Raw genomic sequence first — 24,882 nt, forward strand, 5'->3', positions numbered from 1 at the left:
AGATAGATAGATAGATAGATAGATAGATAGATAGATAGATAGATAGATAGATAGATAGATAGATAGATAGATAGATAGATAGATAGATAGATAGATAGATAGATAGATAGATAGATAGATAGATAGATAGATAGATAGATAGATAGATAGATAGATAGATAGATAGATAGATAGATAGATAGATAGATAGATAGATAGATAGATAGATAGATAGATAGATAGATAGATAGATAGATAGATAGATAGATAGATAGATAGATAGATAGATAGATAGATAGATAGATAGATAGATAGATAGATAGATAGATAGATAGATAGATAGATAGATAGATAGATAGATAGATAGATAGATAGATAGATAGATAGATAGATAGATAGATAGATAGATAGATAGATAGATAGATAGATAGATAGATAGATAGATAGATAGATAGATAGATAGATAGATAGATAGATAGATAGATAGATAGATAGATAGATAGATAGATAGATAGATAGATAGATAGATAGATAGATAGATAGATAGATAGATAGATAGATAGATAGATAGATAGATAGATAGATAGATAGATAGATAGATAGATAGATAGATAGATAGATAGATAGATAGATAGATAGATAGATAGATAGATAGATAGATAGATAGATAGATAGATAGATAGATAGATAGATAGATAGATAGATAGATAGATAGATAGATAGATAGATAGATAGATAGATAGATAGATAGATAGATAGATAGATAGATAGATAGATAGATAGATAGATAGATAGATAGATAGATAGATAGATAGATAGATAGATAGATAGATAGATAGATAGATAGATAGATAGATAGATAGATAGATAGATAGATAGATAGATAGATAGATAGATAGATAGATAGATAGATAGATAGATAGATAGATAGATAGATAGATAGATAGATAGATAGATAGATAGATAGATAGATAGATAGATAGATAGATAGATAGATAGATAGATAGATAGATAGATAGATAGATAGATAGATAGATAGATAGATAGATAGATAGATAGATAGATAGATAGATAGATAGATAGATAGATAGATAGATAGATAGATAGATAGATAGATAGATAGATAGATAGATAGATAGATAGATAGATAGATAGATAGATAGATAGATAGATAGATAGATAGATAGATAGATAGATAGATAGATAGATAGATAGATAGATAGATAGATAGATAGATAGATAGATAGATAGATAGATAGATAGATAGATAGATAGATAGATAGATAGATAGATAGATAGATAGATAGATAGATAGATAGATAGATAGATAGATAGATAGATAGATAGATAGATAGATAGATAGATAGATAGATAGATAGATAGATAGATAGATAGATAGATAGATAGATAGATAGATAGATAGATAGATAGATAGATAGATAGATAGATAGATAGATAGATAGATAGATAGATAGATAGATAGATAGATAGATAGATAGATAGATAGATAGATAGATAGATAGATAGATAGATAGATAGATAGATAGATAGATAGATAGATAGATAGATAGATAGATAGATAGATAGATAGATAGATAGATAGATAGATAGATAGATAGATAGATAGATAGATAGATAGATAGATAGATAGATAGATAGATAGATAGATAGATAGATAGATAGATAGATAGATAGATAGATAGATAGATAGATAGATAGATAGATAGATAGATAGATAGATAGATAGATAGATAGATAGATAGATAGATAGATAGATAGATAGATAGATAGATAGATAGATAGATAGATAGATAGATAGATAGATAGATAGATAGATAGATAGATAGATAGATAGATAGATAGATAGATAGATAGATAGATAGATAGATAGATAGATAGATAGATAGATAGATAGATAGATAGATAGATAAAGAGAGAGAGAGAGAGAGAGAGGATTTGAATAAGTCTTTGATAAACTTACTTTATTCAATAAATTATATTCTATATCAAATTTAAGATTTAGTATTTAGGGTTTCTTTAACTTAAAAGTTCTTAATATATAGATCAAGTATGTAAAATTTAAAAATCATATGATATTTTGTTAAATAAATTCAAATCAACATATAAAATATTTATGTATAATTATCCATCTATTTGCATTAATGAAACAAAGTATCAAATAATTTTTATTTTTTTAAAAATTTGTAAATTTGATTTATGGATTCAAAACATTTCATTCAACATTTGGATAATTAAAATTTGATATACAACATGAGTTATTGAGTAGAGCAAATCTACCAAAATTTACTCTTGGAGTGAGTGGATCTCTCCTATTATATATATATATATATATATATATATATATATATATATATATATATATATATTTATATATAAAAACTTTCTAGGTAATAGATTTAAACTGGTCTCTTATTATCTTGATTATTGTTATTATTCTTATTTTTGTTGTTTTTTATATTTTGCATCATTTTTATATTATTAAGTAAAATTTTGTTAATTATATTTTATTAAAATGAACAAACCTTTGCCCTTGTATTCTTAACCAGAAGGTTTTGACTATTGGGATGCAAGCCAAGTCCCGCATCATTCAAGCAAGAGGATAAATATGAGTTTATATACATACAATTATTTTCATTGGTAGCAAGAGGCTTTTTGAGTGGTATCCAAAAGTAAAACCGTGAGAACTAGGTCCAAAGCGGACAATATCTTACCAATGTGGAGAGATGTGTATGTGTGTGATAACCCCCGGTGCTCAACATTGACTTTACTAAAACCTTTGTGTCTGTAGCTATGCTTGAAGTCATTCAAATTTTACTTTCATTTTCCAATCATACTAATCCTGTTCCAATGGTCTTTGTCTTCTTTTGTTGCATAGTCCTCAATTTTATCTATTAAAGGGAGAAATAGGAGGATACTCGCAAAAAAAGGTACTCCAACACTCAAGTCATTTCTTACCCCAAACAATCAATGCAATTAATATTGTAATAAATGTGAATAACCTACCTTCTCTCTCGTAATTTAGTGTTATTTATACTAACCTAACTAAGCATAGGCCCATGTGGAAGGCCCAATAGCTATCATCATGTTTCTAATGAAGTCTTTTCGCTATTTACATATTTAGTTGATCCTTGGTACAAACTGAAGAGTCTTTGGTTCCATCCTTCCAGTATAATAATCATATGAGATTTTATCACATGGTTATAATTAAAAAAAATATGTTTTTGAATGGTATAATAACAACACATGTTTATGTCAAATAAACCTCTAGTTTTGAAGTTATGAACCATTCCAAAAATGTTTTCAAATTAAAAAAAGTTTTATAAGGTTTAAAGTAAGCTCCTAAAGCTTGATATAAAATATTAAGTTCCTTTTATAATGGAACATAGTTTTTCTAGAGGAAAGTGAACATTATTATTTTCAGTAAAAAAACATAGACTCATAATTTACCATTGTTCAAATATATGTTGATGATATCATATTTGTTGCTACTAATTAGTCTTTGTGCACGGTATTCATTGAGTTAATGTGAAAAGAATTATACTTAATCATGATGGGAGAGTTTAAGTTACTTCTAGGACTTCAAGTTAAACAAATTGGTGATGGGGTCTACATTCATCAAACAATGTTTACTTATGTGCACATTTTCAATCAGATCCTACGAAAATTCAGTTAACTATCGATATATGAATCGTTAGGTATCTTAAATATGGGTTTCTTTATTTGTCATATACTTTATGTGTGTTTGACCATCTAATGCAAGTATATTATTGTTACATGCTTAACTATCTAACATGCATATCTTGTCAACGAATTTTTTTTTTTTTTTAATTTTAAGTTTTCCACATCGAGTCATTAATGTTTTATGTGTAAAATCTATTTTTTATCAGGTACTTTAAAATGGAATTCGTTGGTGAATTTGATGGTTGACTTTAATGTAAAACTAACAAAAAGGGAGGTTTCCAACCCCTCATATTCTACAAAACTTCTTACTCACCCCTAAAAGTATTTCTTTCCCAAAAAATCAAAGCCAACAAAAGCAAACATTTGTTGTTACCATGTTTAAGCACTTTTTTTTTCAAATATATGATGAAAACGCTAAAAGAAAAACTTTTTTTGAAGCCCATGGGCCCCAACTCTATCATAGTGTATATATAAAATAAGTTTGACCATGATCATATTGTTGAAGTTTTCGTTGATCTTCATAGTGACTTTGAAGCTTGTGGCATCAATAATTATTTTGTTGTTACTAAAGAACTAGTTTATCTTGATCTGGTTGGAGATTTATGGAACACACTAGAGTTTAGTCATAATGAAATCACTAGAACGATGTGAGGAAAAACTATGAGGGTGAACATGGTAGAAATCGCTACTATAACTTGGTCTTTAGATGAAGGTATTAAGATATATAAGGAATGTGAAGATGATGCTTGTGGAATGGATGTTGTAAATGAAGTGTTGCAAGATGTTACATCTAGGAATAAGGTTGTTGAGATGTATGATTAGATTCGCTTCAACAATATGTTGAATAAGGGAACCCTCCACAATGATGGTTCTAAGGATTCTATCACTTAGGCTTGCAAGTTTGCAATGTATATGTTTGAAATTGCTTAAGCCAATAATCTTTGAACATTTTCTATGTATGAACTTGTTGAGAAACATGAAAAAGGAAAAGCAATCCCAAAGAGGCTATTACCTACTTTCTTCTTCTTGTAATTAAAGCATTGATGTCATCTTTAATGAGCTATCTAATGAAACACACTAGAAATGTTCTCTCTTACTGAAACAAGTTTAATTAGAGCATCATAATTTGATCTATATTAGCTTGTCTTTATTCATCTTACTCTACCATTTGTCTAGATTGAGTATCCTCGTAATGAAGAGTATCTCAAAATGCCTCACATCAAGTTCCTTACATCTAGAAAGATTAAAAAGCACGGACCTATGTTCGTGACTCTTGCTTAGGTGCCCCTAATTAGACTTGATTTATCTAGGTTGATTCCATCTTGGATGCTAACAACAATTATGCTTGGAGTCATTCAGAACATGAGACTAGCACTACTAGTTCTTCTAGTTGCTATTGATGAAGAGAAAGAGGTGCTAGCATGGTTTCCATTATTTATTTATGGTGCAAGTTTGCAGTTTAGGCCTCTAGACCCCCTAAAAGATGGGTTCTTCCCTAATTGCAATAATTTAGGGAGTCTTTATTGAAGAATCACTTGCACATCCCTTTTTCTATACATGTACATTAAACAATCTATTTCTCTTAGGATCATGCTTGATAGATGTTTCCTCAGGATGCCCTTGATTGATTTGAATAAGATGATAGATAAGATTGTTCCTAAGCATGTTCCCAATGTGGCATCTGTGGAGTTGTCCACTCACCCTAATTAGTACAATCCATTTTGGCATAAATACTATGTACAAAAAGGAGCACCATTCAACAATGTAGATGCTCAACATACATGGAAACAACATATGTGGAGTTGTACCTAAGAACACTCAAGTATTTGTTTAAGCCATGAAGGGAAGAAGACAAGAAGAGTCCATATTATATAGTTTGCATTGAGTCTTGCTAGGTTTATTCAACTATCATCCAAGGTGCTTATAAAGACAAGTGGAAGTGGTTTCCCTTTTAGTTTTGAAGTTTACTGGTAACGTTATTCTTAATAAGAAAACCCAATTTTCTATACCATGGAACATAATTCCACTTGTAGATGTTCTTTTAATGTTTCCTATAGCACAACCACCTCTTGACGCTCCTTTGGTGTCTACTTTGACTGCCCTTCTTTTCACTATTGTTACCACCCTTAATAGAGGGTCCACAATGTTCATATGTTAATCCAGTTACCAGAAGGCTAGCCCCTCTACTTTTAAATTTTACATCGAGGATAATGTAATATTTAAAGTTTGGGATATGATAGTCATGCATTTGCATTCCATTTTTTTTTTGCATATTTCATATTTATGCTAGTTACATAAGTAATAATGTTTTGAGTTGCATTAAAAGCATTAAATAATCCCAATTAATTTGTGTGCATATATAAATTCATTACTCATTTTATTATGCTTGCAACATGATATATGTGTGTGTATGGAAGTCTTTAGGCAAATTAAAAAAATTAACATACTCCCTCAAACTTTAATATTTTTGCATTTGATGAAAGCTAAACAAAATGATAGAATTGAGCCTATAAGGGTTGTTTTTAATTGTATTTGTGTCCTACTTCTTTGCTTGAGGACATCTTCCTGGAAATTCTATCTTTTAGAGCTTGTCTTGAATATTGTTGAGGCTATATTTTCTTAATAAATAAATACATTCCTTAAAAATAGATTTGAATACTAACCAATAGTTATTTTCATTATGCCTTACATTTTAAGAATTATCTTGGTCTTATTATTTTTGTTGATATTTCTTGGTGCCCTATGGACAACACATTGACAACTTTGAAATGAAAATGGGGTAATGCGTGTTTTAGAAAAACAAAAAAAAAAAAAAGTGAAAAAGTTGGTGGAATAAGAAGAAGAAATTATAAAATGGCCAAAAAAGGAAAATGAAGAAAGTAAAATATGAAATGTACCCTTTTTACTACAAATCGATTTGATTTGCTAAGGTTTATTATGTTTGAGTTCAAAGAATGTTTAAAATTGTTGAAGCTATTTTTATTTCCTTCAATTCTATACCATAATGTTTCTCCTAGGCTACATTACAACCAAATGAAAGTACATATTAGTGGAGATGATGTTTCTAACCCAACCTGTGGTAGGGCACTTTGATTAAGGAAGTTGAGTGCAATGTCTAGTCCCTAAAATCTTTGAGTAAAGAAAAATGAAAGAACTAGTTTGTGTGAGGATTGATTTTGGAGACTTGAGAATCTTATTGTACTTGATTGAGATCATTGATATTAGGAACTATTAATATGCTACATGTACTTGTATTCTCTAGATTTTCCAAATAATTAATGAATTTCATCTTAATCACCACAGTTGTTGCTTGAAGACAAGTAAGTTTTATGTTTGAGTAGGGGTGAGTGCATATTTGTAGAACTTAGAGAGAATGGGAGAAAATTAAGTCACCTATTGTTTAAGTGAAATGATAAGGATGGGAGTTATGAGTGAGATGAAAATGCGAGTGCAAATTTGAGTAGTTTATAGTTTTTTTTTAAAAACATTTCAGGATACATTTCCTTTTGGACATAATTGATCATTAGAATTAAGGGATAATCAAGATCAAATTTACAAATCAACAAAATTTCTTTATTTCAGGCCATTTTTTTTGGGTATTCAAGGATTAAAATGGAATAAAATAAAATGGTCAACATCAATTGAATACTTTAACAATTAAATTTTTTTTATACTATTTCAAAGTAGATGGAATTTTCAAGATATTACATAATTAATATTTAATAACTAATGTGATTTATTAAATAATATTTAATATATTTATAATTAATATAACTAGTATTTAAATGTTTATTTTATAACTATAATTTTTCTAAATAAATATTTTTTAATATATAAATTATTTTATAAATAAAAATCATAATAAATAAATATTTCTAAATATATAAATTATATTTTAGATTGATGGTAAACAATTTATATTGTAATATAAAATTATTTTTAATTATTGGTAATTTTAAAAAAAAAAATTATTGACATTCAATGTAAAACTAAAAATATAAAAAAAAATCAAAAAGGATGAGAGACCAAAAAAATCCTAAAAACACTATTGTTTAAGATAACTATTCTACTTTAAATATAGAGTGAGATTAGAATAATTAGTTATATAATAATGAAATAATCTAAAAAGAATATTAATAAAACATTTTTCCCTTCCAATAGAATGATTTGTTTATCGACAATTTTTCATTAGAATTTGATAGTATTATGTTATACATAGTTATAGGTAAGTAATTATATACTTTATTCATCTATAACTCGAAAACTTATATACAAACTATTTGTCACTAATCAATGACGATTTTATCCTTTAACTTTCAGAAAAAGTTGTCTCTATGTCTCGTTCTAATTAATATGATTTTGTTAGTGATTTGTTAAAGAAGTTGTGTTACTAGCAACTGTGTGGCTATTAACGAGTTTTAGTCATAGAAAATAATTATTTTACTTGTAGTAGTATAAACTTATTAATTTATTTTATACTTGTTTTAATAAGTTTTGAAGTCAAACTTTTAAATAATCTTTGGTTTTACAAATTATTATTTCATAAGTGTATCAATAATTTTTTTCCCCTCAAACTACTCTCGATATATTTACTATTTTATACTACTATATGGTCAAATTTTGAATCCAATCTCCATTGCCAATGTTACATCACTTTTGAAACATTGTGTTTAAATAAAACTCACAACAAAATTTTACACAAATCAAAATGAGATGAAAAACAAATTATATATAAAATGCAAAGGATATGATTTTACTTTACATTTCATCACAAAATTATATATCATAATGCAATAGGTAAGGTAAACATTAAATAATAAAAACGCATTATTAATCAAGAAAGATAGTAAAGAAAATACACCAACAACAAATGACAAACGAAAACAACAAAAACTATAGGCAAAGCAAATGTATTCAACATGATCTTAAATCATTGTTGTAACATTTGTTATTGCCTTGTTATTGTTGAAACTACATGTGGTTACACTTATTGTTACGACATACATTTAAAGACTGAATATTGAAGGATAAATTTGGCCTTAAGGATGAAATTTATATGTTCCTAGTGTACTGATTTCCTAGAAGGCCATTAAGTGCAGAACGAGCCATGGTGGCTCTACCAGCTACATCAAGTGAAGGAACTTGATTATGATCATCACCAAATCCAACATCCCTACGATAAATGTTCTGTGGATTTTCAGCAGTTACACCCCATGTGTTGGTCATCCCAAATCGCTGCTCGATGATGGATGTGTTGTTCAACCCTTGGTTTCCATAACTAGGTACAAAATGAGGCCATGGCATGGTTGACATGTGAGCCATGGGATGCAAGTTAGCCCCATAATAAAAGGGAATTGGGCCACGAAAGGGATGGGGATGTGGCATGGATGAGTATGGAAACATTTGAGCACCAGGTCCAAAAGTTCCCATCTCAATTTCTTTATCCATCCTAGAGAGCACTCTTTCACGCCTATGAGCATTTTGGTGTCCCCCTAGAGCTTGAGAGGTTGGAAATTTCTTATCGCAAAACTTGCAGGAAAACTGGCGTTGCTTAGGAAAGACCACTTGATGATTGGTGTTTTCCATAACTTTTTGAGAAAAACTTGGTGAATCCTTACAATTTTTCAATGGTTTACTAAAGATCTTGGAGGAAGATTCATTAACTTTTTTGTTATTGCCAAGACTTAGAGACAATACCAATTCTGAATCTACAACATCATTTGAAGAAGTTTCCTCAATCTTACGCTTAAGCTTTCTACTCTCAACACCTCCAACCAAGAGTTCTTCCGACATTATGTGATAAACTACCCTCCAAAGATGTATAATTGCTATGAATTTTTTTTTGGTGTTATGTGATTATGAAGAAGGGGTATTTATTAAGATAAAATAAAAGTAACATCTTTTATAAAAGGAAATATGTATGGGGTAGAAGACTTATGAAACGTTATTAGGAAAAATAATTAATTATAAGATAAAAAACATAATAAAGGACCTTGAAATGTCAAACTTAAGGATACACTACAAGAAATGTTACATATAGTGACATATAAAAAGTGTTACTATAGATGTAATTTATGTTGGTTTAAATATATTTGACATATAAGTACACACAAGTTTAGGGTTGATTTTAAATGAGATTCAACAATATATATTGTGTATCAGTATAGCTTATACCTACATTTTTAATAATATGCCAACATATATTGTATGTATAATGTAGGTAAAAGTAGTTTTTAGTCACAAATATAGTGTCACTACATGAATATTCTTTTTGTAGTGCACGTGATTGAAAATTCGTGCAACAAGTTATTAATTAGACTAATATTTTTTGGTCCATATGAAATTCAATTTTGTTTTTCTATTTGGTCCACTAATTTTCTTTTGTATATTTATGTCTTCGTTAATTTCTTTCACTTTTAGTCCCTAATAATAGGGCTCTTTATTATTTATGACATGACTATCAAACGTTAGAAAACAAAACAGATGTTGCATAAATAATAGGAACTAAAATATAAATCTTCAAATGGAAGATGTACTTATATTAAGAGTTTATAGTTTTATAGGGACAAAAGAATGAGATAAATAGAATTGGTACAATGTTAAAGGCTAAAGTAAGAAAATAACATGAACTCAAATAAGCAAGAAAATTTAGGGGAACAAAATGAAAAAAAAAATATTTTATAATATGTTTAATTATAAATTACTTTTTATTTTTTTTGCTACAAGATATAACAACCTAAACATTTTAAGAATTTTTAATTGTTTATGTTTATGTCTTTATAATTTGTTCTATGTATGCATTGTCTTTCAAGTACGTAGCTACGAAAGTTTTTTTTTTTTTTTTCTTGAACCATTTGTATCTCTAACATCGAACCATGCCTAGTTTAAGTCAAAACTAATGGACATATTTAAGAAGGTAAAACTCTTTTAATGTTTACTTTTAATTCACGAGATTTGAAGTTGAGGCTTTGCTCAAAAGAAATTGACTCTCTTATTGTTTGAACCATAAGATTCTTAGTGTACAAATCATTAAATAATTTAATACAGCAATGATAAAATAATGTAACTAATGTTGCATTTAGAATTTATTATACATCCTTAGTTTACTATGAATTATGATTTTTTTAAGAATATTTCATTCCTATGCATTGAATTTGTAGCAATCTCTTTCAAAGAAGCATTAAATTAAATTATAGCTAGAAAAAATACAATTGTTATATAGTCTTGATTACAAAGTAGTCTACAAACTCATGACCAAACAAATATATAATATTGATTGATTACCACTATTAGTTTAGACTAACAAACACATTGATGTAAATGAGTATATGACATATAACATAGTAAAAGAATAGTCAATTCAAACTTGACTTTTTATCCCTTATCTTTATCATAACATTTAATTAATGTATTAAAATTTCTTTTAATTTAGTCTATTGGTAGAAATAAATTATATTATTTTTAGTTCTGGTTTTTAAAAATGCATTTATTCAATTTATCTATTAACTATGTTAATTTGACTAAAGATTGACCTTATTGTTCAAATAAATGCGTTTCATATTTTAACTACCGAAAAGTCTCAAATTGAAAATTTGAACCAATATTAAGAGAATTCATTCATTCCTCTATATGAGTTATATCTCCAAAAGGAATCTATCTTTAACATTTTTTTTTATGAATAGTCTCAATTCATGTATTTTTTTTAACAAATAGACACCTTAAACATTTGAAAACAGTTAAGGTGATTTAGACCTATGTAATGTTTGTTAAGAGATAAGTACATGATTTAAGCTTGATATCATCATGTACAAATTGACAAATTAACAAGAAAGGATTTGAACTTAGATATAAGACTCAACGTAAACTTTTTATTTTTATTTTTGGAGAAACAACTAAACATAGTTTTAAGTTGGACATAAATTTGGTCATCTTATAACACAAATACTTATCTAAATTCAAGTTTATGTATGGTTCATATTTTTTAAAACCAAATTAAATTTATTTTATGGGTAGGTACTTAAATAAATCATTTTATAATTTGACAAAGTATTCTTTTTAATAATCGTTTTGATGTTTTAGTTAAAACTATTAATTTATAAACTTGTTATTGTATTTTGAAAATTAAATAAATATACAAAATAAGGATATATTTGGTAAAATTTTAATTTTATATCCAATTATCTTCATTGAATTTTATACCCAATTATCATAATTTTATAAAAGTATATGAATGTAAAATAATTTAAATTTATTAATTTATTAATCAATTTATAAATATAATGATAATTATTTTAAAATTATTAGTATTAATTTATCAATATTATTATTAATACTAATATATATATATATATATATATAATTTACTTAGTAGTAGAAAATATATGTTCAATTTTCATCCCTATTTAAGTTACAATTGTTTTTAAGTAGAAGTAAATTTATGTTATTTTATACATGAATGAAAATATTATATTTATAGTTTAAATATGTCAACAATTATAAAAGTTTAAGATTTAATGTATTAGTTGCGTGACTACTAAACTTTTTGAAATTTAATTATGTTCCTTAAACTAAGAAAATTGTAGTTAGGTTTTTCATTTTTTACATTTTTGTAATTGGATTCTTAGAGTTAGTAAAACTATCATAAATTTTTATTTTGTGGGGACTTCAAGTCAACATAAATTAATTTCAAGTACCCAATTACAAAAATTATAGAAGATCAAGAATTGACTAGGGAGTCACTAATGCATTAGACTTATACTTTTAGAATATTAAGAAAATAGCAATACAATAATAAAACAATACTATTATTAGATTAATTATAATTATTTAAACAGGTCAATGTGTTATACTCATAAGTTTCGTCTAATAATTCATGTCATAATCTTTTTAGTTAGATAACATTTGTGTTGAAACTTATGTGTTCATATCCTGAGATAGTGTTTTGACAAAAATTCAATATATTAAAATATTGATACAAAAGCTTTATGGAATATCTTTAGCAAAATCATGTTTGGTTAAATGAAGTAATCAAATATTATCTTTTAAATGATCTATTACAAAGGCAATGTGAAGGACGATGTAAGAGAAATGAGCTTGTTGTGAAGTTAGAAGGTCTAAGTTCCTTTTTAGCTATAAGTTAATTACTTAGTCTATTTTCTCTTTGTGTATATTTTTTCTTGTAAATAATTTCCGTATTTTTGACCTTGTATTTATGGCCAAGCAATGTAGAAATGTGGCCTTCTTCTACCCTAAATGATTTAATAAATAAATATAACAAAATTTTTGGAAAATAAAAACAACAACTTATAATAACTCTCCTCATGGAATATTGTAAAAGGGTTAACATCTTTATTCATCATTTAAAATAAAACATATAAAGCATTATTTCAAAAGAAATAAGAACAATCTTTTAAATCAATAAATTTCTTGTAATAAAATACACTTAAATAAAGTTCAACTACTAATCTTAAAACTTAGCCCCAACGTCACACTATTAGAGCAAGATCCTTCTTTAAAATTATCTTTCCTCAAACCCATCATCCTATACGTGCTCTATTCCTGTAAATGGTGTTCAGTCCAAACGCAAATAACGGGACTAAGAGTACATATCATTCACAAGAGTATATACAAAGCATAAGGATAGAAACATACACACAAATCAAACAACAATTACAACTCATACACCTTCATCAATTCTCTCATTATATTAATAACAATTTAATATATCACATCCCATCTATCACCATCATTCCATCATTCACACACAACATATTCATCAATTGAGACTCATGAGATGTATGCTCATAACTCTACATGCATGTTGTACCAATCATCGCATCATCGTCAAGTGTACAAAATAGCCTAAGGGTAATGGAAAGGGACCACCCCATCGAATAGTATAGGGACCACTCTACAACAATGATCTCCTACGAACCATCACACTAAGGGATGTTTATTAGAGTCCTATTAAAGTGTTACATTTGGCTATAGTAGCCTCCCATTCCCTATAGAGGTTTTCCTACCATAACATCCCCTGGGGCATAGTTAGATGACCTATGATATCCCACTTGTATAAACTCACACTATCCCACAAAACAAAGTTTGTATGCATAGACTCCATACATTTAACACAACAACATAATATGCATACTCAACTCCTCGAGTGCTAGTCTTTAGCATTGTACTTATCCATCATATTTCATCACATTACTCATATAGACATCAGGTTTTTTTTCAGGATATTCCTACAAGTGTCGACAGACTTCTGAAGCAAGAAGAGCAGCCTTGGATGATCGAGGGAGGCACGGAAGTAGGCTAAGATGGAGTTGGAAAATCCGGAAGATAATTTTACACGAGAAAGAGCCAAAACCCTAATTTAGGCTTGGAACAACCATTCCTACCATTGGAATGGTCGTTCCCAACAGAATTTTCAATGTAAAATTTACAAGCTAGAATGACCATTCCCAAAACCCTAATCATGTGTAAAAGTGAGGCGTGAAATGATCGTTCGAGTGTTGGGAATGACTGTTCCCCTTCCCTAGGTGCCTATAAAAGTGTGTCCAGGGCTGGTTCTCCAAAACATAGTGGACGAACAAAATTCTTTTCCTTTCTCTAAAATTTCTAAGTGATAGTGAGGTCTTTATAGAGCGAAAGACTGCCAAAAAGTTTCCATGTACGAATTTGTGAAGAGATTTATAAAAGCTTGCTTTGGAGGTTCTAAACTCTTTCTCTTCCTTTTTCCCTTTCTTTATTTTCTTTATTTATAGCTCTACCTGCATGCTATAGATTGGGCACCATGTAGATAATATAATAATACAGGGGTTGTAAATTAGGGATAATGAAAATTTTTGTATGTATAATAAAATAAAGGGGTAGAAACTTAATTACATCATTATTATGCCAAATTTGTCATAGGGTACCGAGCTAGGACGTTGTGGGGTGCCTAATACCTTCCTCACACGTAATCGACCCCCGAACCTGACTCTGGCTTTGAAGGCCAAAATCAATGTTTTCGAAAATCCTTTTCTTTTTCTGATATTTTGTGTAAAATATCGGTGATGACTCCTTTGAACTCTTTTTCAAAACCATTAGACGGAGGATTAGTCCGATCTTTGGGCATTCCGAAGTCGATGAAATTTTCAAACTAGATGTCCAAACCATATATGGGTGAGGTCAGAATTTTTTTTGAGTTTCGACAACTGATAGCACTTCAACACATCATACATCTATATATCTTCTTATACAACAACATCTTCACACACTACAAGAAAAACAAATTTTTTACGGACATAATTTTTCCAAAAAAAAAATTCGTCGAAAAAAATTTAATCCGTCGAAAATACCGACAGATACATCCATCAGAAATTGTTTGAAATTTTTATATTAATCATCTTGTATTAATATACAATTTTGTATATATGATCTAAGAGTAGAGAACTTTCAATCTAACAATTAAATTTATAAAATTCACATTTAATATAAAGTTATTAAGTAGTGTAATACTTAAGTTATATTGGTGTAATTATAACACCCCTATATATATATATATTTAAAACTTTATTGATGATCTTTTTTAAGATATGATTGTCAATTTTCGTAAAAAATTCTTACATTTTCGACAAATATAAATATGTCAAAAATATTATATTAGTAATATAACTTTTCTTATGAATTTTTTTTCCATCAGAAATATAAATTTTAAGATAAATTTATATCTGTCAAAAATTACCGACGGAAAATCCATCGAAAATATAAATATAAATTTTCTGACGGATAAATATAAATTTTTCGATGGGTTTGTTTCCGTCGAAAAATTTAATTTATATTTTTGACAGATTTGTATCAGTTGAAAATTATCGACGGATAGATTCGTCAAAAATATAAATTTTCTGACGAATTTGGATCCGTCAGAAATTATTCGTCAAAAATATAAATTTTCTGACGGATTTTTTTTCTGTTGGTAAAATTCGTCAGAAATTAAATTTTTCGATGAATTTGTATCCATCGAAAATTATTCGTCGATAATTTGCATTTTTCTTGTAGTGACAAAACATAACATTATATATTATTATTACTCATACTATTCATCCATCACTTATTATAGCATTCATCATTATAACATCTCAATCATAGCATCATCATCATTAAACCTCAAACATCATAATATTATACACTATCATTACTCATATCACGTATAGATACTTAAAGAATAAAATAAGTCACCAATATAACTCATAAGTTATTTCTTCTTATCTTATGTTTCTATGGGATTGTGTAGTGTAAGCACATTATCTAGGGATGTCCCTATGTTATGAAGTTGATCTTAATTTTATTAGACATCTAAGATAATTATTTAAAACTTTTATATTGGTCTCAAGAGTTGATTTTATCATCTACTATTTTCAAAAATTACAAATCCACAGTATTTAAGTCTAACTCTTACAACTTGACCTTTGCTAACTAATTTGATCATAACTTGAATTCTAGAACTTTTTATTGAGTGATTTAAGTGCCATTAGAAATATAACATCTAACCCTACAACTTTTATGAATACCATAAAACCTAATTTGGACATCTAAGCATCCTCATAATGCTTATAAATTTCAGACATTACGTTTCGCGCATAGAATTTGATACTCATCTTATGACTCACGTTACTCGGTTGTTTCTTAACATTTTTATATGATTCGTGAGTCTAAACTATAACCCTAAATGTCTACTTTCCAACATAATAAATGGAACTCTATTTGGCTAATCACTAAAGTAATAACCTAATACTAAGGTATGTTCATATTGGAATCGTAAAATTAAACAAATTACACCAAAAATCTCAAATCATATACATAAACCCTAACCCCCAATATATTCATACATATCCTTTTACTTTAAATAATCATGTAATTGGTCAATTATTTTATCCACACTCAAAGAATAATAATATACCCTCAAATCATGCAATTTATTCAATCTATCAAACTTCTAGAGTTCATACATAATATACCTTATTCTACTAATACACCAATTTATACAAACAACTCAATCCAATGTAATTAGAACTCAAATTCATATAAGAGAATAAATCATATATTCATTCATAAGCAACTACATAGATTAAATTCAATAACCTACAGGGCTTAGGGATCACAATTTTACCCTTATCTCACTCCTCTCTACCTAGAGTGACGAACCTCCAGAACAATGCGCTTCCTATAACTCTAGTCTTTAATTAGTGCTTTCCCCAATGGTCTTCTCTAGGTTTCTTCCTGTGAGTGCTTAGGTTTTAGAAGACCCACACATTAACCTAATCCCTTCCATTTTTCTTCTTCTTAATTAGCCTCTAGGTTGGGCTTAGAATCTAGCCTAAAATCTTCTAATTTATCTCTCTCCTTTTATTTTCTTAACAAAATATTTTCCTTATAATATTCTAATTATTCTAATGTATTTATTATTTATTTTTTAAAATTGGGATGTTACAATGTCCTTGTATTTTATTTTAGGGGGTGTAAATAGTAGTTTATAAGGGGTGTAATTAGAAAAGGCTAGTTGGACTTATTAGGGTTGAAATGTCGGAGAGCATCCTATCTTGATCCATGTGGCACGTCCACTTGCTTACACAAGTGTTTTGTACATCCAACATGGATGGGACAAGGATGTCTTCTAGGCCATTCAAGAAGCAAACATGTCACATGGCCTCATGAAATCACATTTTACACACTATGTCAAGTGGTAACCTCTCACTGACTCTTTTAGATCTAGGATGGAGACATGAGTCACACTTTCCTTGCCTTGCCATATGGTAAGCTCTCATTGGCCCTACTAGATCTAAGAAAATGACATGTGGGAGGGAAATGACTGAATTTTAATTTTGTAATTAAGGTTAGTATTCTTGAGTTCAAGTTAACTTAGCCTAGGTTATACTTAACCTAGGTTAGCTTAACTTGCACCACAAGCTACCAAGCCTTATATATACTTGTAATCTGCATAGGATGTGTACTTTTGAGACATTTGAGAATTCATATTTTATCTCTCCAAAAGTCCTAATTTTCTCTCTTAGAGAAATTCTCTCTTTATGAACTTCTATTAAGGAATTCCCCCTTCTGACAAGTTCTTCCTCTCTTGCTCATCTTCTCATTGAAGTGTCATGCTTCATCTCTTTCCTTTCTCCATCATTTTTTATTTTCTTTAAGCATTCAAGTCCATGAAAAAAGATAGGGAACATCAAAGAAGCTAGTTGAAGTGATTCTCCAATCATCTCCAACCTAGTTCTAACATATTTTGTATCATAAGCTTTGGTTCTTCCATGGAGGTTTTCTCTAAACATTTTCATGTTTTCTAGTGATTCTTATATGTCTTGTAGTATGTATTTTGCTTAGATATAAATTTTTTCATGTTATATGATAGATCTAAAATGTCTTGAAAAATTTTGGTTCAAAAATTTTTAGTATTGTTTTTATGAACCAAATCTTTTGCATTGCCTTAGGATTCTTGTTCTATAAGATTTCCTTCATTTTTTGATTTATAATATGTTGTTTGATGTATGAAAATATTTTTTTTAGGTTTATATGTTATTTTCTCTTGAAATCTATGCAAATGATATTGTCTTCGATGTCATGGGTAGTCCTTATTATGTCCTCACTTCTAATAGTCCTTTTGTTTTTTAATCTTGAAAATACATGCTATATGATGTGCTGGCCAAACAATATAAGTTGTTTTTTTTCTTATGATCTTTGAGTTCATGCATCTTGTGACACCCTCTACCCCAAAATACATATACAATAATTATAAACAAATAAAAATTTTCATCAATAAAAATCAAATTTCCAACCACGTAAGGGTAAAGAGTTTACATTCATAAACTTAATCCAAATAACATGCCAGTAAAATTACAAAGAAATAAAACTGAATTTTCCAAAATAATTTAATAAGAACATTTTAAACTAATCCTATCTATGTCCCGATGTCACATGTCCTATCAGAGCAAAACCCAACATAGAAGCCTAAGCTTCATCACCAACATCCTCAGCCTCACGCTGATGATCACATGTATATCAAACAAGAGAAACAACACAAAAGAAGGGAGTGAGAAACATCTCACTCTGGCTCACGGTGTAGGAACGCACACCGGATAGCCAAACACAAACAATACAGTTACCTCTTAGATCAATCAACAACAATAGTTTATTCAATCATCCAAATCATACAAATAGTAATTTATCATCATTTAATAATAAGGATGGACATGCATGGACACGAACTTCACATTATCATGCATGTGGCGCCAGTAAAACATCACATGGCATATTGCCGCTAGCAATACACGAAGAGTAGTCTAGGAGTACATGCCGGGTCACACCCTTTGCGCACTCTCACTAGAAGGATATACTACCAGAGTCTCGTCGGGATAGCTAAGCCGCGCAAGATACATCCCATGCACACAATGGGCGAGACTGGGACTTCCAAACCGAGCTATCCCCAAGGACTAATCCCCAAAGCTTTTACACTAAGGGGCCTTCTCTGGCGGTGTATTCCATATCGTACCCTTAAAACATTTATGCAAATGATGCATGTCAAACAAGACTCTATGCATTAACACATATCACATTTTCATGTCTCATTCCCATATCACATTATCATGTCTCAACATATCTCATCATCACATCTCCTCATTATATTTCATCATCACATCTCATCATTACATTTCATCATCACATTAGCATTATCACATCATATTCACAATTTTCACAGAGCACTTTTATTCATATCAGAACTCATATATTTGCAAAAGTAAACATATATTCATACATCTCATACAACAATGAATACAACAGAACAACCAGAAGCTAAAACAGAAACTATTAGAAATATGTCTGTTTCTCATAGGGTTCCCACAGGAACCCACGGAGCACTCTAATTCATATCAAAACTTGTTTATTTAATAAATTAAACACATATTTATACATTATATTCAACAAGAAATACAATAGAGCAATCAGATAGCAAAACAGAAAACATTCCTATTTTGCCTACTGCTCATAGGGTTCTCTCAAGAACCCATAGAGCGTTCCAATTTATGCAATAAACATTTAAAATAAGACAATTCACGTATATAATTATTATCACAATTAATTTACTCATACAAGCATCAATGCACTCCCTTAGGGTTTCCCGTAGGAACCCATAGAAGTACCAAATTCCACAATCATAGTCTAAACAAAGTTTTTATTCATACACGCATATTAATTAAGTAATTGAAACATACAAGACAAATATGACATACAACAAACACAGGATTGGGGGCCAATCCCACTACCCAGCATACAATCCCACACCAGAGTGAGGTTTCTCACTCCCCCCCTTACCTCGATAAGCAGGAGCCGAATCTTGTTGGTCGCCCCCTCTAGGTTCCCCTTCGTCTTCAGAGAGAAAGGAGGAAGAAGATTAGAAAATGAAAAAATGAGTTTTAGAGAGTGCAAAATGCTTTATTTATAGGCATCAGGTCGCGGCTAGAACGGCCCGTTCCCAATCCGGAACGGCCCGTTCTGGGCACACGGAATAGGTACAAAAGCCTCTCCCAGGACGGCCCGTTCCAAAACCAGAACGGCCCGTTCTGGGGTTTCTGGAACGACCCGTTTCAATGTGGAACGGCCCGTTCTGAGTCAAACTTTGTTCTTTTAAAATCACATCCAGAACGGCCCGTTCCTAAAGTGGAACAGCCCGTTCTGGGTTAAAATTTTACCCACGAATGCTTGATTTGGAACGGCCCGTTCCCAAAGTGGAACGGCCCGTTCCAGAGCTATGAAAATCCAAATTACTGATTAATAAATAAATAAATAAATAACGTATATATATATCAAAATAAAATATCAATACAATTTAAAACATGATTTTCTTCAAATAATAATTATAACAAAAATATCATAATTAATAATATTATACAAAATAATTTTCATAAATGATTATTATTAAAAACCTTTAAAAATTCAATCAAACTCATTTAATTAATCAAAATAATTATAAGGAAATAATCTTCATAAATGCAAAAATAAATAATAATAATTTGTAGTATTAGTAGAAAAATTTGGGATGTTACACATCTTATTAGATCATTGACATGCTCTAGTAGAGTTGAGTTTCCTTAAGTCTAGTAGTTTTCACTATTTATTGTTTCCTTAAAATTTTTGCTATTCAAATTAATTTCAAACTTTGGTAAATCATTTAAAACTCTTGAGGATACAGTAGTATGATGTTTGAACTCTCTCTTTGAAGTTCAAAAATTTTGAATTCCAAAGGTCTAATAAAAAACAAGAGTAGTTACATTATTTTCACCAATTTTTTAAGTCCTTTTGAATTTTTCTCTAATTCTAAATTGCTTGCAATTTTGTGTTATTCTTTTTGGTACATGTTTGTTACAAAGAAACAGTACCTAAAACAAAAATAAAGAAGTCATAAAATATCTCCAAAAGAAAGAAAAACAAAAGTGTAAAAAAAACAAGAATATACAAAAGAAATTACAAGGAACACAAGAAAAAATACTAATGATAAATAAATATTTGGAAGTGGATTTTAGTCTTTCTTACTTTTGTAATCCAAATTTAGAACCAATTCTAAGACTACTCTTTTGATGTTCTAGCTTCCAAATTGTGCTTTAATTTTTGCTTGTCTATATTCTTGTTACTGTTTAAGTTTTTCATGCCTATTTCATTTAGAGTTTAACTTATTTTTTAATTTTATTTTTGTTGTTTATCTTCTAAATTTTTTTCTAGTGTTGTTTTTGTGTGCTAGTTTATTTGTGAAGGTGAACAAGGTTCTTATCACAACGTAGTATCTTGTGAATCTTGCTAGTTTATTGTGTTGGAGAAGATTTGAAGACCTGAAGACTTATTTTCTTATTTTTCATTCACGACCTTAGTTTTAATTTTATTTTTTTTTTGTCTTATGAAGGTTTTTTTTTTCTTCTCTTGTAAGTGGTTTTGAGAGGTTCTAAGTGCCTACTTAAAAATTCTAATTTGTTTGTAAAGTTCTTATTAGTTTTTTTTAGTACTTGTTAAAGTGTGTTGGGAGACTCACACATGTCCACCCAAACTTTCTCATAAAAACATATCTAGCTTGAATCCTTACTTTCTTTATTGGTTTCTTTATTTTCCATGTCAAGCTTTAGAGTGTTTACGAGGTTTTAAAGACTTATAGCAATACATTAGGTTGCGTTTCATTTAGAATAGGAAAAACCTTTTTCTAACAAACTTGCAGCATGCCTAATAACACTTCATACACTTCCCAAAGTGGTAGTGATTGTAGTTTTCCTCTAAATCATGAAAAACTCATGATGAGCTAAAGACACTTAAGCTTTGGAGAAAAAAAGAAATGTTAGAAAATAGAGAAAAAGAATTAAGATGGAAAACATAGAAGCTAGGCTAGAACAAGAGGTGAAACAATTTAGAGAACAAGAAAAGCTCTTGGAAAAGAAAAAGAAGAAAAATAGTGGTAGTAGTTCACATGGTAGTAGTTCTACCAAGATTCATGATTTGTGTCATTAAAATGATAGTCTATACATGTGTGAGTACTACCAACAAGAGCCTAGAAATCCCAAGCCTAAGAGGGAGCATAAGGTAAAGAAATCCAAGGTAGATCTTCTTCACTTTCACGAGAAAGATGATGTGGAAGCATACTTAGACTGGGAGATGAAAGTGAAACAACTCTTTGCTTGCCACCAGGTAAGTGAAGAAATGTTCCATTGGTAACCCTTAGCTTCCTAAGGTATGTCATGTATTGGTGGACCTCCCTAGAGTGTGAGAAAGGGCTCCACAATAAGCCTAGAGTAAAATATTGGAATGACCTCAAAAGTGCCATGAGAAAGGGATACACAACCTCCTACTATGGAAGGGGGCTTATGGATAAGATCCAAAGACTCCATCAAAAGAATATGAGTGTTTAGGAATATAAACAAAAGATGAAGTTATACATTATGAGGGTAAAAGAGCTCTCCATCTTGAATAACCCCTTTATCTTCTCTAGTGCAAAGTGACACTAACTTGCATTACCACAAAGAATGAGGGTAAGATTCTACCTCAAGGGATTCAAAATCGTTTAAAAGAATTTGGTGATCTATTTCCTCAAGAAGGCTCTTAATAAATTCCACCTTTAGGGATAGAACATCAAATTGACTTAGTCCATGGAGTAAGCCTACCCAATAGGACATCTTATAGGACTAACCCCTAATAAACAAAAGAAATAAAATCTCAAGTTCATGGTTTGCTGGAAAAAGATTGGATTCAAAAGAGTCTAAGTTCTTATGTTGTACCTGCATTATTGGTGCCTAAGAAAAATGGCAAATAGAGAATGTGTTGTGATTGTAAGGCCACTAAAAACATCACTATTAAGTATAAGCACCCAATCCCTACGTTTGATGACATATTTGACGAACTTCATGGTGTATCCATATTTTTCAAAGTTGATCTTAAAAGTGGCTATCATTAAAGAAGAATTAAAGAAGGAGATGAATGGAAAATCATTTTCAAGACCAAGTTTGGATTATATGAGTGGCTTGTTATGCCATTTGGGCTTACTAATGCACATAACACTTTCATGTGTCTCATGAATCATGTACTTACTGATTGCATAGGTAAATTTGTTGCAGTTTATTTTGATGTTATTTTAGTGTACAGTAAGACCCTAAGTGATCATCTAGGACAATTAAGGCAAGTCTTTTCAATTATTAAGGATAATCATCCTTTTGGAAACATAGAAAAGTATACCTTTTGTGTAGATTGAAATATTTCTAGGATTTTTAGTAGGACCTAATGGGGTCCATGTGGACCTTGAGAAAATCAAGGTCATATAAGAGTGGTCCACTACAAAGAGTGTTGGAGACATTAGGAGTTTTCATGGTCTAGCAAGCTTCTATAGGAGGTTTGTACAAGACTTCTCCGCATTAGCTTCACCAGACTCTTAGTAGTCTCTGTCTCAAGGACACCGAGCGTGATTTGAACGTGCCGGGCGTGGATGAGTTTTAGGACTCTCAGGTTGGGATTAGGCTGGGCGAGCTCAAGCTGCGCCGGGCGTGAATATGTTTATGAATGAAATGATGCTAATGCATGTTAAGTTGAAGTTTTAGATCATGTATGTATGATATATGATGTATGGTGAGGTGTGATTCATATGTATGCATAGTGATGATATATATGAATGTTTAAATATGATATGGCATGAGTATATGTTCATATGTGTATGGTTATTGATCATAATGGTGGGTAGACCATGTATGATGTATGATGCATTATTGCATGTGATGTCTTGTGACATGTGTATGATTGTTGATCATGATGGTAGGGAAGACCATGTATGATGTATGATACATAATTGCATGTGATGCCTTATGGCATGAGTCTAGCCTAGGACTTGAGGAGAGAAAAAATATTTTCGAACTGGAAGAGCTCACATAGAGTCTCTTGAGAGCGGTGCTTGGATAGGCCACTAATATATGAGAGTGGTACTCAGGTAGGCCACTGGATTTGGGAGAGTGGTGCTCAGGTAGGCCACTGGGTTGGGTGAGTCTCCTCTAAGTCCTTAACTAGTGTTGGAGCGGGGTATGAGGTCGAGGTTTATTCCCTTAACCAAGTACTTGGGAAGGTGCGTGGATCCTTGCGAATAGTCAGTGGGCGAACTCTACAATTGACTTGGTTATGCATGCCAAGGTCATGGTAGGCCCGTACCCAGCTGTGCTATACCTGACGGTGGATCTGGACTTCCAATTGTGTAAATGACATCATCTGAGTAAACCTGAGTGAGAATTATATCCTGTTTAGCTGTGACCGAGCGGGCGCATTGGGTGTGAAAACGGTTGGGGTGGTTTCGGTAGGATGGAATGTCACTTATACAGCTCTATTGTTAGGGAAATCTCCTAGGTGTATGTGTAGACACCCAATTTCGTCCGGGGGGCATACAAATAACAAGATAGGACATCAGAGGGCCCAAACCAATTTTTTAGTGGCCCGGAACGGGCCGTTCCAAAATCGGAACGGGCCGTTCCCAAGTCCGGAACGGGCCGTTCTCAATCAGAACGGGTCGTTCTGGGCTTCTAAAAAGCCTAAAAAAATATAGGTTGGAATGGGCCGTTCTAGACCAGAACGGGCCGTTCCGAACCAATCAAGGGGGCTTAAAATTTGTACCCCAGAACGGCCGTTCTGAAATCAGAACAGGCCGTT

At 30.3% G+C, this 24,882-nt stretch overlaps 1 protein-coding gene across 1 annotated transcript; it reads right to left on the reverse strand.

Annotated features, from left to right (window-relative positions):
- Positions 1 to 8,733: 8,733 nt before the first annotated feature.
- Positions 8,734 to 9,474, reverse strand: LOC109806326 (zinc finger protein GIS). The gene has a single exon (XM_020368695.1). The coding sequence runs from the start codon at positions 9,472 to 9,474 to the stop codon at positions 8,734 to 8,736; it is 741 nt and encodes a 246-aa protein (XP_020224284.1).
- Positions 9,475 to 24,882: the final 15,408 nt, after the last annotated feature.

The sequence above is a fragment of the Cajanus cajan genome, chromosome 7 (genome assembly GCF_000230855.2).
Source record: "Cajanus cajan strain Asha chromosome 7, NIPB_CcT2T_4, whole genome shotgun sequence".
Lineage (NCBI taxonomy): Eukaryota > Viridiplantae > Streptophyta > Magnoliopsida > Fabales > Fabaceae > Cajanus > Cajanus cajan.

Excerpts from the sequence above, each read along its gene's own strand:
- LOC109806326 (XM_020368695.1), bottom strand. The coding sequence starts at position 9,474 with ATGTCGGAAGAACTCTTGGTTGGAGGTGTTGAGAGTAGAAAGCTTAAG.